This window comes from Pituophis catenifer, unplaced genomic scaffold (genome assembly GCF_029215685.1).
Source record: "Pituophis catenifer annectens isolate HBS135680 unplaced genomic scaffold, rPitCat1.0.hap2 SCAF_12, whole genome shotgun sequence".
Classification (NCBI taxonomy): domain Eukaryota; kingdom Metazoa; phylum Chordata; class Lepidosauria; order Squamata; family Colubridae; genus Pituophis; species Pituophis catenifer.
This window is the reverse complement of record NW_027256892.1, coordinates 6,331,397-6,353,150: the sequence shown is the minus strand read 5'-3', so window position 1 is coordinate 6,353,150 and position 21,754 is coordinate 6,331,397. Positions and strand designations below refer to the sequence as shown.

General features: G+C 40.3%; 1 protein-coding gene across 1 annotated transcript in view; it reads right to left on the bottom strand.

The window, feature by feature from the left end:
* The window catches only part of LOC139323262 (G protein-coupled receptor kinase 5-like), an 80,571-nt gene that overhangs the window by 6,586 nt on the left and 52,231 nt on the right, over window positions 1–21,754 (bottom strand). Inside the window, exons 4-15 of the mRNA XM_070952550.1 lie at window positions 18,050–18,127; window positions 16,983–17,083; window positions 15,549–15,641; window positions 15,347–15,410; window positions 9,381–9,521; window positions 8,539–8,729; window positions 5,153–5,190; window positions 4,786–4,875; window positions 3,131–3,339; window positions 2,153–2,290; window positions 846–983; window positions 431–562 (exon numbers count right to left, since the gene is read on the bottom strand). Coding sequence (XP_070808651.1) covers window positions 431–562; window positions 846–983; window positions 2,153–2,290; window positions 3,131–3,339; window positions 4,786–4,875; window positions 5,153–5,190; window positions 8,539–8,729; window positions 9,381–9,521; window positions 15,347–15,410; window positions 15,549–15,641; window positions 16,983–17,083; window positions 18,050–18,127 — 1,413 coding nt within the window. The remainder of the gene's footprint in view (window positions 1–430; window positions 563–845; window positions 984–2,152; window positions 2,291–3,130; window positions 3,340–4,785; window positions 4,876–5,152; window positions 5,191–8,538; window positions 8,730–9,380; window positions 9,522–15,346; window positions 15,411–15,548; window positions 15,642–16,982; window positions 17,084–18,049; window positions 18,128–21,754) is intronic.

Genomic DNA, 21,754 nt, shown 5'->3' with positions numbered 1-21,754 from the left:
TGTAACAGGTGCCCAGAGGTTTATCTTGGGAACTCCTGCAGTGCTTTATCATTGAGCCACATAACATTCCTCCAATTTGCAATCTCTGGCAGAGATCCTATAAACCAGGCTTCTCCAACCTGGGTGACTTCCAGATGTGGGACTTCATTTCCCAGAATTCTTCAGCCAGCATAGCCATTGCTGAAAGTTCCAGGAACTGAGATCCCCACATGTGCTGTTTAGCCAGTTTGGAGAAGACCCATATGCATGTTTACCTGGAAGTATGTTCAAAAATATACTTCTTATATACAAAGTACCTAAAGTATACCTTGAAGCTGAAGGCACAATTACTGCTAATTGCTTAATCAGGCTAAGTAGTATTGAAGATTGTAAGTGTGGGATTGGCAGCTGTAAAGATACATAGCAAGAAAGGAACAAGATTGGATCTTACGTTACGCCGGAAGAGCCTCTGCAAGAGGCTACGCTTGGGTGGGTCAGGGAGCTGCTTCCAGTCCAGATCCGGGGATCGGGTGCCATTTGGTCCAAAGATGTTGAGATCCTTAAAGCATTCTGTCTCGATCATCTAGATAGAAGGAAGAAGAAGATGCAATTGGTAAGAATGGTGGGTAAACAGGGTGCTATTAATAAAATCCTTAAAACAGCTGGACAGAATGAACATTTGGGAGAACCTTCTCTATGGGCCTCCTTAGATCAAGAGGCTTTGCCAATGATCTTCTCTTAGCTTAGAGGTAGCATACAACTACAATACACCAGTCTCTTCCCTGATTTGCAGAGAGTCCCTCTGTGAGGGAGATGGGCAGTTTCTAAATTTGATAAATAAATATTGGTAAATGTCCCTTCCTTACCTCGTTCTGCCAGGGGATTGAGACACAGCCTGTGGCAAATTTGGCATAGAAGTCATTGTCGGTTTGGTCTAAGTTGACACCCTTCACAGTGGAGAATTGTTCAATGTCCAGTACGTCCTTACAGTACACAGCCCGAGGCTAAGGGAAAGAGAAGGATTCCAGTAAGTTTGTCATCTCCAGGACTTACATATCCAGATGTGCAAGTCATGTGCAAGAAGAGATGGATTTGTTCCGTTCGAAAGCCAAAGTAAGGACTGGACTAAGAAGTTGAAATTAAAAGACAGAAGTTTCAGAATGAACATCAGGGAGAGTTTCCTAAAGATAACAATAATTAAGCAGTGCCACCATCTAGCCAGAATAGTGGAGGAGAACTTCTCCTTTGAAGGGAGAGAGGGAGGCTGGATGGTTGGGGATGGTTTTGTAAATTCATGTGAGTTGAACTAGATTGAAGTTCAACTCACAGTTGAACTTCACAGTTCAACTTCATAGTTGAACTTCCTAGTTCAACTGTGAGTTGAACTAGGAAGATCTGTATGGTCCTTTCTAGCTCAGTTTATGATATTAAATCCAACTAAAAAGGCAAAAAGTGGATACTGGGGAACCCCATAAGATAATTTCTAGTTCTTTTATTTAGCTTCTTTGGGACAGATTTGGAATTGGAGGGAGGGAAAAAACTGGTGAGGATGATGGATAGAATGTGAGGATGATGGATAGAATATGTGCCTACACCATTTCTGATAAATGGCAGTCCAATCCTTTCTTGAAAGTCTCAAGTGATGAAGCTCCCACAACTTCTGAAGGCAACTTCTGTTCCACTGGTTGATTGTTCCCACTGTCAGAAAGTTCCTCCTCATTTCCAGGTTGAATCTTTCCTTGTTCAATTTCCATCCATTATTCCTTGTCTGGCCTTCAGGTGCCTTGGAAAACAGCTTGACCCCCTCCTCTCTGTGGCAGCCCCTCAAATATTGGAAGACTGCTATCATGTCTCCCCTGGTCCTTCTCTTCACTAGACTAGCCATGCCCAGTTCCTGTAACCATTCTTCATATGTTTTAGCCTCCAGTCCCCTAATCATCCTGGTTGCTCTTCTCTGCAGTTTTTCTAATCTCAACATGTTTTTTATAGTGTGGTGACAAAGAATATCCCAATACAAAATGATGATGATGATGAAGCCAACAACAACTGGAGAAAGAGGGGAAGTTTGGCACTGGCTTAACACTGGCTCACCCCTCCAGATAAAACATTGGCCCATCTATTTGTCTTCTTATTGCTGTTCTTGAGTTCCTCACTCTTACTTGTAAGAACTTACATCTGGCACAAATGAGGGCTTCATAATCCCAGCTTCCAGTCGCTTGAAATTGATTGTCCTGAAGAATGGATGCTGCTTCACCTGGACGGCCCCCTCACTTTTGTTTCCGAGCCGCTGCTTAGGGTCTTTAGTTAGGAGCTGAGGGGAAAAAAGAGAACAACTTGTAAGTAAAGCCTTCAAGACAACATTGAACTCAGAACTTTTTTAAAGTAGACTTTGTAAACCAAAGTCAAGTTGGCTTTTTCTACCATGGAACTAAACCAAGTTGGTTCTCAAACCCACCTGAGTCCAGAATAGTTCACCAATGTTTGTCCTGTAAATACAGCTTCTTATAATGGGAAAGAAAGTGTCCATGCATAAGAGAAAGGACTCGTCCCCCTCATCAGAGGCGTTTTTAAAAAAAACATATGATTGATATCAACCAATTTTAAAAATTAAACCAATGGAAATGAAATAATGGGGAGTCCATTAAGGGATCAACATGCATTACAACAGTAGCATGACATGGCTATGATCAGAAACACCCCTTTCTGCTTCTCTTAATGTAAAAGAAATATTTATATTATTGCTTTTGAAAGCTCCTGCAAAGTGGAAATCTTGTAAGCTTTATACCATGTGGGGCTGCTTGACTAAATACACTCTATCCAAACCAGCCCACACATATAAAGGTGTATACACACACATGGGCACAATTTATCTATGCCCGGCTAAGCAGATTGACCTGGCTGATCTTGGCTGATCACAAAACTCTTAGTTGATCCTTACTTGACAAACCAAAGGGAAGTTCAGTTGAGAAGCTGAAACAAAATCCCAACAGAAGACAATGGTGAACTACTTCTTGATAGTGGCAAAAGGTTCATGTAGTTGACCCCAAGTTGACCTCAACTCAGGGGATGTAGGAGTTGTCATCTGATACTACAGACTTATGGCAAAGATTCCTCCTTATCTTCTGGCTTTCTTCTCTTTCCCATCACTCACCAACTTGCAGATGGCTTGGGCATCTTCAGAGAACTTGTCTGAATACTGTTCATGGTCCTCCTGAACCCGCTTTTCTACCTCTTCCCTCTTCACCCGTTCCTTGCGGGCCCGGAATGGTGATTGGCCTTCGATCATCTCATAGATGAGGCAGCCAAGCCCCCACCAGTCTGGGCTGAAGGAGTAGCGTTCATTATTAATTACTTCAGGAGCTGGGAAGAGGAGAAGAAAGGTGGAGAGAGCACAGTTAGAGACAACAGTTTCATGTAAAGCACTCGATTGGGTGGCAAATTATGAGAAAGAATCTTCTCTTGTTTTGCATCCTGGAGAGCCATTACCCATCACAGGTGATAATGCAAAATCCAATGGGCAAGGACTTCTCCCCCTTATAAAGGGAAGGAATTAAATGTGTTGCTTTTTAACAAGTAGCAGCACTTCACTGAGTGACTGGTTGAAAAAGTCATAAAGGGTTGGACCTGATTAGTTCCTGGATGAGAGAATGTCTAGGTTTGTATTCTACTTTGGAAAACTAAAAAAATAGAAGGCAGTAACAAACCATTTCTGGATTGATAATTTTTTTGTTGGACTCTTTATTTTACTTATAAATTACTTACTTATAAAGAGCCTTGGTACTACAGTGGTTTAAAGCACCCTGTTATTAACACAGCTGCCTGCAATTTACTGCTGGTTCGAATCTCTCCAAGGCTCAAGGTGGACTCAGCCTTCCATCCTTTCTAAGGTAGGTGAAATGAGGACCCAGTTTGTGGGGGCAATAAGCTGACTTTGTATAAATATACAAAAGTATGAAGGCTATTGCTTAACGCACTGTAAGCCGCCCTGAGTCTCCGGAGAAGGGCGGCATATAAATCAAATTTAAAAAAAAAAAAAAATGGGCTATACATACATAACAACAGAACCAGCAATGACAATACAGGCAGTCCTTGACTTACAACTATTCATTTAGCAACCACTCAAATAGCAGTAGCACTTAGACTTATATACTGCTTCACAGTGCTTTCCAGCCCCTCTCTGAGCTGTTTACAGAATCAGCATATTGCCTCCAACAATCTGGGTCCTCATTTTACTGACCTTGGAAGGCTGAGTCAACCTTGAGCCGGTGAAAATCGAACTGCTGGCAGTCAGCAGAATTAGCCTGCAATACTGCATTCTAACCATTGCACCATCACGGCTGAAAGTTAGAACAGCACTGAAAAAACAACTGGTCCTCACATTTATAATTGTTGTAGCATCCCCACAGTCACATGATCAAAATTTGGTAACCTTTCCAGCCAGCTTCCAACAAGCAAAGTTAATCGGGGAAGCTGGATTTGCTTAACAACCACAAGATTCACTTAACAGCTGCAGAGATTCGCTTAACAACCATGGCAAAAAAGTTTACAAAATGGGGCATGACTACCTTAATAACTGCCTTATTTAGCAACAGAAATTCTGGTCCCACTTGTGGCTGCATGTCAAGGACTAACTGTAATGGTAGAAATTTGATTTTCAGTCTAAAATAGCTTCTCTGCCCTGTTTAAAGTACCATGCCCTCTCAGCCTGTGTGGTCAGATGGATCCAAAAAGAAGGTCCATGGATGGAGCCAGCTTTCTCTTGAGTCAGCAATCTAACAAGACCTGGAGCAGTTCTCCAACACATACCCATATAGCCCACAGTTCCTACACGGCCACGGATGGTGTCACCTTCGGGGATCTTAATGGCCAGCCCCAGATCTGAGATCCGTATATGCCCTAGACAGAAGAAGGGAGACGGTGATTATAGAGGATATGAAATTACAATGGGGATCCCGTGATCTTTCATGATGATGAACATAACTCTTGAGTTAAGACAGAAGTGGCCGAAGTTCTAATCTGCACAAAAATGTGCTTGTGTTGTTGAGCGGTGGAAGATGATTTGAATGAAGGAAGGAAGAGCTGGCTGTGATCTCTGACATTTGTAGGTAAAAAAAGTGATTCTGAAAGTCTATAACAGGAAGAACAATTCAAGCATGTGGCACGTGGCACTCACCATCATCATCCAGGAGAATGTTCTCCGGCTTTAAGTCCCTGCAGGGGAGATAGAGACACAACCCAGAATAAGAACCAGGTAACCAGTATGAGAGTCAGTTTGGTCTAGCAGTTAAGGCACCAGCTAGAAACGGTGAGACTGTCAGTTCAAGTCCGGCCTTAGTCATGAAAACAAGCTGGGTAACTTTGGGCCAATCACTAGACGAGGAGATCATGAGTTTTAGTCCCACCTGAGGCAGGAAAGCCAGCTGGATGACTTTGGACCAGTCACCCTCTCTCAGCACAACTCACATCAAAGAGTTGTTATGGGAAAAATAGGAGGAAGAAGAATCATTAAATATGTTCACTGCCTTGAGCTGTTTATAAAATAATAAAGGCGGGATACAAATAAAGAGATAAACCAAGGGGGCTTCCAGAACCCTTGAAACTTAACATACGTAACAAATGATTTGATTTTTGTCTAGGCACAGTAAAATTACTTCCGAATATCCCTCTCTCTCATCTTAAACCCAGAGGACCACCTTTTAATTGGGGCCATCTTTTCCTTTTTCAGTTGTTTTAATAGCCTTCCATGCCAGATTTTCTGGTGGTTTGCTCACTTTGTTGTTACGCTTATCTTGAACAGAGCTTTCCCCAGACTAGTGTTCTTGAGAGGTGTTTGATTACAGCTCCTTCAACTCTCCTGCAAACACGTTCATGTTGATTCAGACTTCACCTAAGCCACAGCGCGGTTAGTTTGATGACGTATTGTTGAATAAACATGGTTAAGAAACCATGGTTAAGAAGCCAAATCTATATATATTTTTAAATGTGTTTTAATATTTGTATCTGATGTTTTTATCTGGCTGTTCACCGCCCTGAGTCGTCAGGGAGAAGGGCGGTATACAAATTCAAAAATAAAATAAATAAATAAAATATGGCATAATACAATGGCTAAATCCATGAAGGAATACTTGCACATGTGCAGACAAGTAGCTGAAGACTCACCCACACACACCCTTTTCCCTTCTCTCTCTTTTACATGAGTAGGAAAAAACCCAGAATTTACAACTTCACTTGTCTAGTTGACAACTATGTGCAAATCTGAAATAATTCTTTAAAACAGATTCCTGTCAATTATTAGATAGGTCAATCACGTATACTGACTGATTTTGCTGGTTTGTTTAACAAGACAGAATGTATTTTAAGTTAGAATGACCTTGTCTAATAATACTCAGGAATTCCCCTAACTCTTTGCCAGGCATTACATGTAATTGAGGCTCCTTAGTTTCCAGTTTGCATTAATTTATATTTAGTTTTGCATTTGTACTATAATGCAACATACATTACTGTATGCATTGCACTGTAATACTTTTCTAATTTTATTGTTTTATTGCAGGATTTTTAAGGAAATGAATCTGTTTTAATAAGGGAATATAAATAATGCTATGCAATTTTTCCCATTTGCTAAATACTTTTTGGTTATTTTCATCCCACTTGGGACCAGCTGTGTTATGTACATTATTGAAGATAATTTTTAGGCAAAAATAGCATTACTTTATTATAGTGCTATTTGCCTTCTCTAAAATAAAGCAATTTATGATGTTAAAAATGGGGGAGGGTGTTCTAACGCACTACGTTTTTTATTGAATGTACATATTATGTTGCCAATGACAATCACTATGTGGGTGCTTCATGATTGGAGGTCTTTAAGAAGAGACTGGACAGCCACCTGTCTGAAATGGTATAGGGTCTCAGGCTTGAGCAGGAGGTTGGACTAGAAGACTGCCAAGGTCCCTTCCAGCTCTATTCTGATTGATTGACTAGGAGACTGCGAGTTCTAGTCCCACCTTAGAGGGACTCACAAGAGAGGCTCTTGCTGTAGATCAAATGTAGAGCAATACATAATAATACAGCATTTCTAGATAGTATGTTTGTACTTCCACTTTACAAGGAAGATGAAAAGTGGTCTTCCGGATGCGCTTCAAGGTGTTGGTTATCACCTTTAAAGCGCTCCATGGCATAGGGCCTAGCTATCTGCGAGACTGCCTGCTGCTACCGACGGCCTCCCATCGACCTGTGCGCTCCCACAGAGAGGGCCTCCTCGGGGTGCCATCAGTCAAACAATGTAGGCTGGTGACCCCCAGGGGGAGGGCCTTCTCTGTGGGGGCACCTACCCTCTGGAACCAGCTGCCCCCAGAGATAAGAAGAATCCAAGACCTCGATGCCTTCCGCCGTGCCCTTAAAACTTTCTTTTTTCAGCAAGCCAGGCTGGCCTAACACTTTTTAAAAATGTTTTTAATTGTTTTGTCATTGCTTTTACTTATGGGGCCAAATATACATATATCTTTTTAATTGTATTTTAATGTTTGTAGTTTATGTTTTTACTTTGGCTGTACACCGCCCTGAGTCCTCAGGGAGAAGGGCGGTATATAAATTTGATAATAAAATAAAATAAAATAAAATAAAATAAAATAAAATAAAATAAAATAAAATAAAATAAAATAAAATAAAATAAATAAAGGCTAGGGAATACTCCCAGTGCAGATTTTAACTGTGCAGGCATGGCTCCTGTGACTTGGCACCGTTGACACACAAGAGGGAGCTAGTAGTAAACTTGGGAGAATCCCAATCTATGTAGAAATAGAAAATATACTTAGAGAGAAAGGTTAATAGAGTGTGTTTCTCCCAAACAGACCAATTAGAATGCAGAACACTCATGGGTGTGGAATGCTGGCTGCTTGCGAAGGGGGGGGGGTGTTATGAAGAAGAGAAAAGGGGAGTAGAAATAGAATGATTTTGGGGGGAAGAGGATTTCGCTCTACTAAGCTCGGTAATCAGGACTACCACACTCTATAGCAGTCTGTTGCAGTTTTCACTGATGAATGTTATTCAGCACTAAGTCTGAGTGCTACAAAGCGATTTGGAAAAGCTTTGAATCTCAGAGAGAGATGACCAACACTAGAAAGGTGTTTTCAAAGGTCTACAGTTGATTTCAAGCTTAGGTTTATGATGATTCATTTGGTCAATGACATCGAATGACAGGCGGGTGACTGTTATTCAGTGAGTGCTACTTTAAATCTCAGAGGGATAAAGGACCATGCTGGGGTTTGACATTCAAAAGGGCTGTTCAGACAACTGGATCCTTTTGTCTAATCCATTGTGGTTTAGTACATCTCTCCCTCTGAAATCGTTGGTCACAACTCCTAAAGAATCCACATGAAGTGTGCCAGGTAGAGCGATGTTGGCTTAGCAGTTGATTCCCTCTGCCATTCAGATAACTCAACACTTAATCAGATGAAGGGTGATGATCACTTCTCCATCGTGCCAACTATGTAACAAGGGAGACTTTGCCTTAGCCCTTTCTCTACCTTCTTGGAGCCAGGAAACAACTCCATCCCCTCTCACCTGTAAACAATGCCCTCCCGGTGCAAATGTTCAAGGCCACAGCAAATCTCTGCAGCGTAGAAGGTGACCCGCTCATTGTCAAAACCCGGGTTGCCCATGTTGTAGATGTGAAACTTCAGGTCACCTCCATTCATGATTGTGAGGACCAGGCACAGAGCATCCTTGGTTTCATACGCATAAGCCAAACTGACCTGTTGGCACAGATGAAAAGAAGGAGGAGTTGACTCCAAGTATATTCCAGAATTCTGCTTCTACAGTGTCCAAGTATCCAGAAACACGTAAATAACAATCATCTTCCTTCTGTTTATCCCCTTTCACAAACATGTGACATTCAATAGTGCAGGAATACAGGGAGCTGCCTCATTTTCTTATTTGATAGAGCTGTGCACACTTTGAAAATGAATCTGTGGAAGTCTTCCAGAATGCAAGTCTAGCTACTCTGCTATTAATTAAAACAGCCACATTTTTTTTCAGATGAGTGAAACCTGAAAAATGACAGGGCTACTTTAAAAGTCACATGGGTCAAGTAATTTCTGGGAATTGGAAGCGTATTTTGGTACAACATTATTTGTCCAGTTATATCTGGAGAAGACAGATGTTAAAACAGGGCTGTGCTGCCCCCAAAAGACACTTGACCATCACTTTTGAATGTAAGAAGCTTCATTTAATTATCAAGGGCAGTAACTACAGCTAAATCAACCAGGCTGAATCTGATACTGTGAAATTCCCCTCAGAATGCAGAGCCAAATAGCATTAGCAAATGGAAGTCTTTGGATATGTCAGTCTTCTAAAGGCCAATCCCAAATGCAGTCATCAACAGCACAGTCAGGACTGTTGCTCACCACAAATCGGCTATTGACCTTCTCCAAGATCTGTTTCTCGTTCAGAGCCATCGCTTCCCCTTTCCGCTTCTTGATGCGCTTCTTCTCCAGCTTTTTGCAAGCGTACATCTTCCCTGTAGCACGTACTTGGCATGCACAAACCTAAAGGCAAGACAAGGTGGGACTGTCAGGGGCACATTTAATGATTGCTAGTGACGTTGCAGTAGTGTTACTGACGGAAGCCCTATTAAAGCAAAGATCCAGCATTTAAGGTAGCCCCATTTTATTCTTGCATTTTGACACTTCTTCTTTACCCAAAGTTATGGAATATAGAATAAAGCTATTCCTCATTGCTAAGTGAAAATTCCAAGTCTTCCTTAGAGGCATAACAATGACTTCTGACTTCTGAACCTCGTATACTCCAGAGGTTCTCTAAGCATCAGATCAGAATCACCAGAGATCTCACTTTCCCCTATTAAAAGTCCCGTTGAGCCAAACTACTTATTACACATAAACATGTTGGTTATTTGCCTTATGTAAAAACCCAAGAAACATGTATCTTTATGAAAACAGGTCTGGCAAAGCAAAAAGGCAGAACATGAAAAGTCATCTCTCTTTGATGTAGATAACTCCTCAAGTGATTTTGAAGGCATCTTTTGACAAGTGGGCAACATCTGAGGGGTGAAGACTGCAACTTAGCTTCCCAAACCTCTGAATAGCAGCCACATAACACTGTATTTATTTCAGGGATATCACTGGAAGGGGTAGGGGAATAAAATTGTTCATCTTGGTTTTTTTTCTCTTTTACTGGAAGGATATGCAGAAGACAGGTAAGAATGGGAGAGCTCCTAAAGCCAAACAGTGCTTTTTCCCACTCTAAACCCTAAATGGTCTAAGATTGTCCTGCTAAATTATTTAAATACCCAACTTCAGCAGTGCAAATACAGGAAGTTGTGGGTTGCTGGGTATAAATTGCTTAACAGTTGCATCACTTAGCGAGCAAAGTTCTGGTTCAAATTGTAGTTGTAAGTCAAGGACTACCACTACCTATTTTTTTAAAACAGCCAGAATTATATTGCCATCAAATTACACTGATTTGTAGTCATTTTGTCCCCAAACTTCAGCAGTGCAGTTTGGAGGAGACTGGAGGGAGGGAGGCTCTTTCTAAAGAAGGACATGAGAATGTTTTCTTTCCAGTGATTTTTCTTCCTGGGTGTCCATTCTTGAATCCTCCAACCCCAAACCAAAAATTGGACAAACTGAATTGTCCCAGCCTCAGCATATGCAGTCATCACCTTTATTTTTCAGTCTGACTGTTGGCTATGAAATGAAGCCTCAGCTCCCTCACGCTCAACTAATAACAAGGATTTAGGTGGAATAACCAGGAAATGAGTCATGTCTATTTTTTAATATAATCTAAATGCAGCTTCTGTGTCGAGATACTAACTTGGGGCTGCATACTTTCAGAACAAACCTCTTCTGGCTCTCAGCAAACAGCTTCATGGAGCCAGATTATAGTAAACTCTTCTCCCTTCCCCTGCTTGACCTGTGTTGACAAAAACTGTAGAAACTGTGTGTAAACATTTTTAATGGAATATGTTGCAATTCTCCATGGAACTGGAACTGAGCTTGTTGGGCGCAGGGTTTCAGCCCTCATGGGAAGTTGTGGTCAAATTCAGATGAACACAATGACAACCTTCCTGCAGACCTTCTGTTGTGGTCCGCTGGTGGCCTTCGGAGCTGGCAGCACAGGTGGACAGTGAAGAGGTTAGAGAGAAACATGGGCTAGTCCTGGAGTCTGGTGAAGGCTCGGATGAGGGCTCTGCATTGGAGACAGAGAGGGGGCCAGGGCCATCTGGGAGTTATGTGCTGCCTCCGGAGCCTCCAGAGTCAGACATCAGCAAGGCAAAAGAACAAGAGGAGCCTGTTCCCAGTGCACGCATGCGTAGAGCTGCCAAGAAGGCAAGAACAGTTAAGACAAAAGGAGCGACTCAGGAGTAGGGCTTGGAGATGATTGGCCCCTCCCATAAGACATAAAAGAAGAGCAAAGGCACATGAGCCTTTGCAGGAAGCAACTTGGTTCATTCTGGTCAGTTTAAACTCTGAAGCTCTGTTTTGACTCTGTGCTCCGTGTGGCCTTGCAAAGCTAATTGCCAAGTAGGTCTTTGGTAGCATGTCAAGGGAGATAAAGGTGGGTGCTTATCAGCCTTATCCCAAAGGACTGTGGCAGACTTCTGTTGGACTCTTTACAAACTATTTGTGACTCATTACGGGCTGTGAATGAACATAATTCACAGCCGTTGAAATAAAGAGAAGGTTTTTGAGACCAATGTATGCTTTTTACTGTCTCAGGAAGCCTAAGTCAGAACACCTTCCCCATCAAAACAGTAATGTCAGAGAAGAAGAAAGTAATGCTGGAACATTAGTACCCATCCTTCTTCATACCTCCTTTCTTAGAGGGTTCTAGATTTATTTCAATTTCATTTCAGGGCTTCCAATAGCCCAGAAGAGGACAGGATGAGTGGACCTTTCCTGATTTCTTGGATATTTTGGTTGCCTCTGATGCTTCTTGGATAGGAATGCTTTGTAAGCACTATCCACTCCTGCTAAAAATTCTGTTTTGAAGAAATGTCATTGGGAAACTTTTCTCCCACATATCCCAAAGGTGCTTTTTCAAGAGGCAACTGGACTTTTTAGTTTTTCTTTGAAGACATTTTGCTTCTCATCCAAGAAGCTTCTTCAGTCCTTTCAGAGATGAAGAAGCTTCTTGGATGAGAAGCGAAATGTCTTCAAAGAAAAACAAGAAAATTGAAAAAGCACCTTTGGGACAACCATGACCTGCATGACTGAGAATCTCCATAGATATCTTTCTTCCACATGATTCACAACTACCTTTTTGGGGTGGAGGACTTGGGGGTGAGATGCTGTGTTTCTCCATTATGTTGCATTAGGTAAAGTAGCTTAACTGCTGCATTAATCCTGGATTCTCCTACACTTTAATATTGTGTGTTAGCTCTTAAGTGGGTTGCAAACTACAAGCCAGAGAGATAGGTATGAATTCAATCAATTGTGGGTTCTAGCTTGGTCGTCTAGACTAGGGGTCTCCCACCATGGCAACTTTAAGACTTGTGGACTTCAATGCTCAGAATTACCCGGCCAGCATGGCTGGCTGAGGAATTCTGGGAGTTGAAATTCACAAGTCTTAAAGTTGGCAAGGGTTTTTTTTTTAATAAAGTTTTTATTTTTATTTTTTCATAAACACATTTACATGTACAGTCATTTCCATCATTTTTCATTCATCTTTTCTTTTAACTTTCATTTTTCATTTTTACTTTTTCGGGGCTGCTCTTTTACCCTTTATCTTTACTCCAACCTTTCTTCTTCTCTTCCCCTTCTCTTCCTTCCAGTTTCTCCTCCTACTTCCTTTGTTCTTCCTCTCCTTCTCTTTCCTACTTCCCCTTCTCTTCCCCCACTCCTCTCTTCTTCCCCCCTTCTAACCTTCTCCTCTACTCCTCTTTCCCCTCCCTCTTCTTCCTCTCCTTTTCCCTTTCTTCTTTCTCCTCTTCTCTTCTCTTCTCTTCTCTCCTCTTTTCCTTTCCTCTCTCTCTACTCCTTCCCCTCTCTCCTGTTGTTTCCCTTTTCAGTTCAATCTAAAGTGGCATTCGAGCACCCCCGATTTCCTAATTATCTTTATTCTCATTTCAATTTCTTATTCAATTATTATTTATTTTTATTTCATCATTTGCGTACATTTTTATAATATCTCACTTTTTTCCCTTTTAACCCCCCTCCCCTTTCTCCTTTTACTTGACATCATCTGGATATCTATTTTTCTAATTGTTTTCTCCCATCTATTCTCTACTTATTTTATCTCTATGTCCTTATTCATGTTTCTTTTCTAACCAATCATAAAATTTATCCCATGTCTTGAAATACATTGACTCCTCTTTATCTTTTATTCTCAATGTTAATCTATCCATTTCTGCACATTCTAAAATTTTCTTTATAATTTCTCCTTCCAATGGAATTTTATCTGCTTTCCAGTTTTGTGCAAATACAATTCTAAGCTGCTGTTATTATTTGAATAATCAAATATGTATCTTCTTTGCTATAATTCTCTGGTAAAATTCCCAATAAGAATATCTCTGGTTTTAATTCTATATGTTGCTGCAACATTCCCTCTAACCATGTTTGTATTTTCACCCAATATTGTTTTGCTTCTTTACACAACCACCACATATGATAGTATGATCCTGGCAACTGATGACATTTCCAACACTTAGATGATTTATCTTTAAACATCTTAGCTAATCTTTCTGGTGGCATATGCCATCTATAAAACATCTTATACAGGTTTTCTTTATAGGCTGTTGCCATTGTTAATTTATAATTTCTTTCCCAAAGTTGTTGCCACTTATCCAATTCTATGGTGTATCCAAAATTCTTTGCCAATGCTATCATTGTTTCTTTTACTTCTTCATCTTCTAGTCTAATACGCAATAAATAATTATATAATTTCTTAATTATTTTCTCATCTGTTCCTGTCAATATTTCATCCAGTTCTGATTTCCCCAAGTTAAAGCCATATTGTCTACGATCTGTTTCACATCTTGATTGTATTTGCAGTCTTGTATACCAATCTATCTCAATCCCTTGACTCTCTAGTTCTTGTTTTTGTTTCTGTTCTCCCCGATCTGTCAAAATGTCTTTATATCTAACAATATTCCCCATATTCACAATATTTGGGTATGTCACTGCTTCTGTTGTAGAAAGCCACACTGGAATATTCAAATAATGTTTTTCTTTCACTCTCTCCCTCGCTGATAACAACCATTTCTTACATAATGTCTTTGGAAGTATCCATGTATCCTTTGTTTCCCATACCATAAAAAAGCATGCCAACCCAGTTGTAAATCATGACCCTCCAATGTCAATAGTCTTAATAAAATCCATTCTTTAATCCATGTTAACACTGCTGCTTGATAATACAATTCCCAGTTCGGAAGGCCAAACCCACCTCTAATTCTTGCATCTTGTAGCATTTTTATGTTAACCCTTCCTCTCTTTCCTTGCCATACATATTTCCACGTTATTTTCTTCAACTGTTCAAAATATTTTTTCTCCAGTTTTATTGGTATAGTTTGAAATAAAAATAATATTTTTGGTAATACATTGTAATACAATGCCAAGGTTGATGACTTCTGATCTAGACCATGACTGACTAGACTAGATTAGATTTGGTCATACCATCTAACATCTAGAGTCTGGAATGACCACTGAAGTTCTGAAGATACAGCTATTTTACTAGGATACTCTTTTGCTCACCCAGCTCTGGATGGAATAATATTACCTCTCTAAAGCTTAGGATCGCAATTTGGAAGTGCTTATGGATTGCACCAGAGAGGCTAAACCAATTTCATTGTATATATGATGTACAATGACAGTAAAGGCTATACTATATTATGTCCATAGGTTGGTCAATTACATCTATTCTGGTCTGAAACATCTTCTGCATGCAACAGTGAGCCTCTCACTCTCACTGCCCAGGAATTGCTATGACGATTCACCATTTGACAGGCAATAATAGAAGTGTTAAAAGTATGCACAGCAACAAAATTAATTTGATTCATTTAGATGAAAACTTTGCACTTCATAAACCCAAACTGAACCCATTTAAAATGACATTTCTACTTTTCAGAATGTCTTGATCTGTTCATAATTCAAACAATGCAAAATTCAAAAAAATCAGACATATTTGGAAAAGTGCTAATTATGTTTGAGGAAGTTTGTGGACAGATGCAGAAGAAAGCTAAACTGGGGTTGGTTGGTTTTTTTGAAAACTGAGCAAATCTGACTTTGGCAAATTCACCCATCCCTAGTTAGAACTGAGGCCAAAGAGACAGTTATGATGAATGTGAGATTACAGGAATCCAAAACTACTCCTGATCTTTAATGGGGAACAAGTTCAAGCTGTCACCATTTCTTACCTCTCCGAAGCCTCCCTTGCCTAGGATCCGGTATTGCCTGAAGGTGTCTTTGGTCACGGATTGCCTGAAGATATTAAGAAGATCAAACTGCATCATTGAACACCCATTCTTTCTTTCTTTCTTTTAAATAATTCTTATCAGCATCAGCTCAGTAAATGAGTGGGGCTTCTTGCATTCCAGCCACTCAGGATTATTGTCTTACCTCTCCAGGTATTTCCACTGGAGGAATCTGTCAAAATACATGCTGTCCTGGTAATTTGTGAAAGGGGCACCACTCAGGTATTCATGCAGCCGCCTAGGAGATAAGAGGAATTGAAAGAGGAATAGGAGTTTTTTTCCTATAAATTAGGAAGGCAGGTTCTTTGTGGCTCCCAAAGTGGTTAATATTGGATACTCTCCACAGCAGTGCTTCTCAAGCTTGGCAACTTTAATATGTGTGGACTTCAACTCCCAGAATTCTCCAGCCAGCATGTCAGCTGAGAAATTCTGGGCGTTGAAGTCCACCCATTTTAAAGTTATCAAGTTTGAGAAGCACTGCTATATAGTGATATAAACCCAGTGCTTTTTCTTGGCTTTAAAGCTACTTCTGCCCATGATGGTCCACTTTGGAATTCATAGGCAAGAAATACAGTTCAGCTTTGATTGGTCGTGATTTTCTTATAAAATGCAAGGTGCATCACTTAGTTGGGTTCATTCAACCCTAAGCAAAAATAAGGTTTATTTGAGACTGATAGCAGTATTATGGACTCAACTGTCATGGTTTATAAATCATGATTTATTCCTTAATGTGACATGGATTCAATAAGCTATGGTTTATGCATGGCTAAATAGACTTTAATTTAATGTAATATGTAATGAAATGCCATTTAGAAAATTATTGGATTAATTAGCTACAAATTGGTTAACACACAAAAAAATCAGCTTTCTTCAGTCTCATGCCTTCATGTCTCTGAAGAATAGGTAATTAGCAAAAAGTACACTAAGTAATTTTCATTGAGTTCATTGTAAAAGGAATGAATTCAGCCACCCATTCAGCTCATGCACAGCTTTCTTGCACTGGGGGCACATAAAAAAAAGACTTTAGGAGTTATTGGCTGTTTTATATGACACACTAAGCCCCAAATCATTTCAATATAGCATTTGTGCAAACTCAGCATTTGTGTGGTTATGAATTATTGTAGTGTATGAACCCAGAAAACTGGACAGAGTTCAGTATGGTTAACTATGAGTAAGTGTGTCGCATGAGTGTATTAGCCACATCTAGCCACATTATTCGAACCCAACAAATTGTGGTTATTTTAATTACCCTTTGAGTTTAAAACAAGCCAACGTCAACCATGATTTATGCAGCTATCTTCTTTATAGCAAATTATGGATAAGGTACCCATGTTTTATCCCAATGTTCTACAACAGGGCACCCTCCACCCATACATTTAAACTCCCATAATTCTTAGCAATGGTCACTTGGGTTGAGGAACTCTGTGGTTGGTCTACACATCTGGAAGGGTTCCTAGATTGGAAAAGGTAGGTTTATTATACCAAAAATATAATGCATATACACAAGCTTGTCCTGACAAGAAACCAAATCCACCCCCTTACCCTTCTGGCTTCCAGATCTATAGGATGTAGTACTCACTGTACACAGCTGCCAAAGAGGTCCTTGCAAGGGCTTCTCTGTAGGTCTTCTATGCACTGGTTCATAAGTAGTTCACAAATTTCTGCCATATAGCCCAGGGACTAAACTCATACACATAAAAAGAAGGAAACCAGCCATAAACAAATGCTTAATAATTCTTAAAGCCAGTGAACCATCTTGCACACTAGATTTCAATTCTGTGGGGTCCTTGGTGGTGCACTGATGATGTTACCTAATTTAGTAATTAGTACTTGTGTCAGAAGCACTGAGGCACTTCCGGGAAAGGATTAGCCAGTGACATCACCATTTGCCCAAGGGACGCACAGTTGGTGGCTTCTTTCATGTCCTCAGCAGGAGCTGGAGTGAAGGATGAGAGCTCACCCCCCCCCCACCCCATGGCAGCACTCAGGTCTTCAATGCAGGCTTGCTAACCTAGAAACCATGTGAGCCATCGTGCTCCTTACTTTAGTAATGAAATGTCTGCAAGAAAACCACCAAGCTCAGAGAGCAGGAAGGACTCTACAGTTGAGTTACAAATATTCTCCTCTATTGGTAGACTTCAATTCTTGTTCTTCTCGGCCTTCACTCCCTACTTTGACTCCTCACTGTAAAATAAAAATGTCCTATATGCTTCTGTAGTCTCTGCCCTCTGTTCATACAGCAGCCTTCCCTAGTTAGTGATCTTCTGCTTGCTAGAATAAGGTTCTCATAACCAATCATTCATGCTGTCCAGGAGAAGGGCAGCTAGAGTCTAGCTTCTCTGGAAAGCCAAAGAATTGGGGAAGGTTCTTCCCCAATTATTTGGGGAAGTGTTTGGACTCTAAAATCAGGAATATTCTAAAAGCCAGCATCCAAGATCACATCCTTTGAAATGATCCTGGCACTTTTACCCAAACTAAAACATCTCACACAATGGCTGGAAGAAGAAAAATGGGGCAATCCCAGAGAAAGGAAACATAAGTGATTCTAACGATTCTTAATTATACTTTTGGACTTCTGTATTGAACCATCTTTTTACAAGGATCCTATCAATCTCCACCTTTATCTTCTAAAGGTGCAATACTGACCTCCTTGTTGAAAAACTGCTGAATGACTTCTTCTCCCATTTCCTTGCGTTTCTCATCTGGAGAAAGCTCAAATTCTGCCTGGGGAAAAAGAAAAGAGGGTCATCAGAACAGAAGCTCTACCTGAAAAGGACATTATCCTGGAGGCCAAAGAGGACATCTATCCCACACGTATAGAGGGACATTTCTTGATTCATTAAGAGTTTTTTCCCCATGACTTTATATTTCTCCTCATTCTCTTCTGACTCACAAACTTTTTGGAAATGGCAGGGAAAAATAGCTAACATATAAAGAACAGTTGCTGGAACTGGGTATGTCTAGTCTGATGAAAAGAAGGACTAGGGCAGTGTTCCAATATCTCAGAGGCTGCTACAAAGAAGAGGGAGTCAAGCTATTCTCCAAAGCACCTGAGGTTAGGACAAGAAACAATGGGTGGAAACTAATCAAGGAGAGAAGAAACCTAGAACTAAGGAGAAATTTCCTGACAGTTAGAACAAATAATCTGTGGAACGACTTGCCTCTAGAAGTTGTGAATGCTCTAACACTGGAAGTTTTTAAGAAGAGATTGGATAACCATTTGTCTGAACTGGTGTAGGGTTTCCTGCCTAAGCAGGGGGTTGGACTAGAAGACCTCCAAGGTCCCTTCCAACTCTGTTATTCTATTCTAGCTCAAAACTAGATCATCCTATTTGTTGCCCAAACCCCAGATTCGGTCCTTGAGATCTTTCAGTTTTTTCCTTTCATTCTTAAAAGCTCAAGTGCTCTTCATGAAGAAGAACCTGGAGTGACCTCTGTCCTGATATAAAGTTGTGAGTTACGGATGTAACATTGATGGCTGCTCTGCCTTTCCTTTTTGCTTGTTTCTAGAATTGCCACTTTTCCTGAATTGCAATAGTGATATTTCAGGTGCAGTTCTGGAGAAATGTTATTTCTGCTTTGTATTTAATAACCAGCTTGTTGGCCAGTAGCAGTCATAAAAAAATTCCACACCCACAGATGTATATTATTGCATCAGCTACGTGAAAGGGTTCTCTGTTTCTTCCCCTTGTCCTCTTGTTGCAATGCTCTTGCAGACAAAGGAAATGGACTGCTTCTTGGTTAACTGGAGAAGAAGCCAGAATCTCTCTTTTTCTCTGAGATCAAAAAGAAGTCATCAAGTACTAACTGCTTAGAGAACTAGTAAAGAACAAAACGTGACTCAAGTTACTGTTGTGAATTTAAGGCTGCTTTATACTGACTGTGTTCACACTGTGCCATTTGAGACATTGCTTATTCAAGGTTAACTGAAGTGCTTAGCATGTTGTGAGAATCAACATTTCTCAGACCTCTGGTGGTCCATCGTCTACCATACCCTTAACAGTGATTTTTAGAGCCAGATGGACAATTTACCAATATTCTCATTTTACCAAATGCAAGAATGGATTAGTATATTTATATATGGAACAAGAAAGAAATGCATGCATAATTTTCTGCATCTTTACAAACATTGTTTTGTATACTGTCTGGAATGTGTCAAACTGTAAACATTTTTTTTTCTAGGTATCAGCCAAAAATAGTTCTAGGTATCAGCCAAAAAAGCTAATACAATCCTTGGTTGTATAAACTGAGGCATAGAATCAAAATCATGTGAAGTATTAGTACTGCTTTATAAATCCTTAGAAAGACACATCTGGAATACTGCATCCAGTTTTGGTCACCACATTACAAAAAAAGATGTTGAGACTTTGGAAAAAGTGCAAAGAAGAGCAACTAAGGTGATCAAAGGCCTGGAGACTAAAACACATGAAGAATGGTTACAGGAACTGGGAATGGCCAGCCTAGAGAAAAGAAGGACTAAGGGTGACATGATAGCAGTGTCCCAGTATTTTTTTTTTTAATTTGATTTATATGCCGCCCTTCTCCGAAGACTCAGGGCGGCTTACAATGCATTACGCAATAGCCTTCATACTTTTGTATATTTATACAAAGTCAGCTTATTGCCAAACTGGGTCCTCATTTAACCTACCTTAGAAAGGATGGAAGGCTGAGTCAACCTTGAGCCTGGTGAGATTCGAACTTACAGTAATTGCAGGCAGCTGGTGTTAATCACAATGCTTTTAGTTTGCTGAGCCACCAGGCCCCTTGAGAGGCTTCCACAAAGAAGAGGGGCTCAACTTATTTTCCAAAGCACCAGAAGGCAGGACAAGAAACAAAAGATGGAAAATAATCAAGGAGAGAAGCAACCTGGAAACTTCCTACCAGTGAGGACAATTAATCAGTGGAACAGTTTGCCTTCAGAAGTTGTAGGTGCTTCATCACTGGACATTTTTTAAAGAAAATACTGGACCTATCTGAAATAGTATAGGGTCTCCTGCTTAAGAAGGGTGTTGGACTGGAAAACCTCCAAGGTCCCTTCCAACTCTATTCTGATTAGTTGAGATTTGTTTCTCTCTAGTATCGCATTGTTTCAGTATCTTTTTCCTTAATACATTCATCTAAGTGCATATACATGGGGATAATACCAAAAGCCCTACTAAGCAGGTATATACAAAAGTATGAAGGCTATTGCTTAACGCATTGTAAGCCGCCCTGAGTCTCCGGAAAAGGAGACTCAGGGAACCAATAAATAAATAAATAAATAATACAATGGACTGAAAACAGCTCTCTTTTGGCATGTGTGTGCTTCAGGTCATCCTATATCAAGGATATAAGTAAACTTGTGGATGTTACGCACCAGATGTCAGATGAGATTTTCACAGCTCCGCTTGAGTTCAGGGTATGAGCAAATAACAGATGGGAAAACATAAATACTAGAGATTTTTCCTGGGGGAAAGGGGATGTTTATAGCTCACTAAGCAGCATGATGCCTGGGACTATGGATGAAACACATTTTGTCAACTGGTTCACAATGACAACTGTGATGAAACACATGCGGATGTTGCTAAATTGGTTTACTTGTATAAATACAAGTAAATATAAATTGGTGACTTGAATGTCACCAATTTTCCGTACTTATTTCTGCTAGACTCTCAGGGGAGGATGCAGCCTGGTCTAAAATAAACAAAAAAGACAAAAATATAAAGCAGCTGGATCAAGCTTCTTCTAGGACAGAGGTCTTCAAATTGGCAGCTTTAAGACTTGTGGACTTCAACTCCCAGAATTCTCCAGCCAGCATAGCTGAGAGTTGAAGTTCACAAGTCTTAAAGCTGCCAAGTTGGAAGACTTCTGTTCTAGGATGTTCTACTGACTAAGACTAGCCTATGGCCTTAGGACTTCTTGATCTCTTCCATCCAAATGCTAACCAGATCTCATCTTGCTTGCTTTTTCAAGCTCAGGAAAGATGGGCTAGGTCCTTAAGCTTTCTAGGCATCTGAAGATGCTAAGGAATGAACAACCAATGCCCTCCAAGACCAAGCATGGCCTCAAGAACTAACTTTACCATTTCCTGAGTCTGAAAGAGTCAATGCCTGGGAATTGCAAGTTACACTTCCTCATCTAGCTCAAAGCTGATCCAGGACAAGATTGAAGAGTGACCAGGACCTGTGGACATCCTAGCAGGTTCACATCCCACTCAAAACAGCAGGCTCTGTGAGGCTGGATTGTGGGAAAAATAAGCAACTTGAGCTTCTCATATTAGAATGATAAAGTATTATAATCTGTGCACTGATGCTACTGTATGAATGAAGAAATGTTTTGTACTCAGCCCTACTAAGAACTAAGCAAGGATTT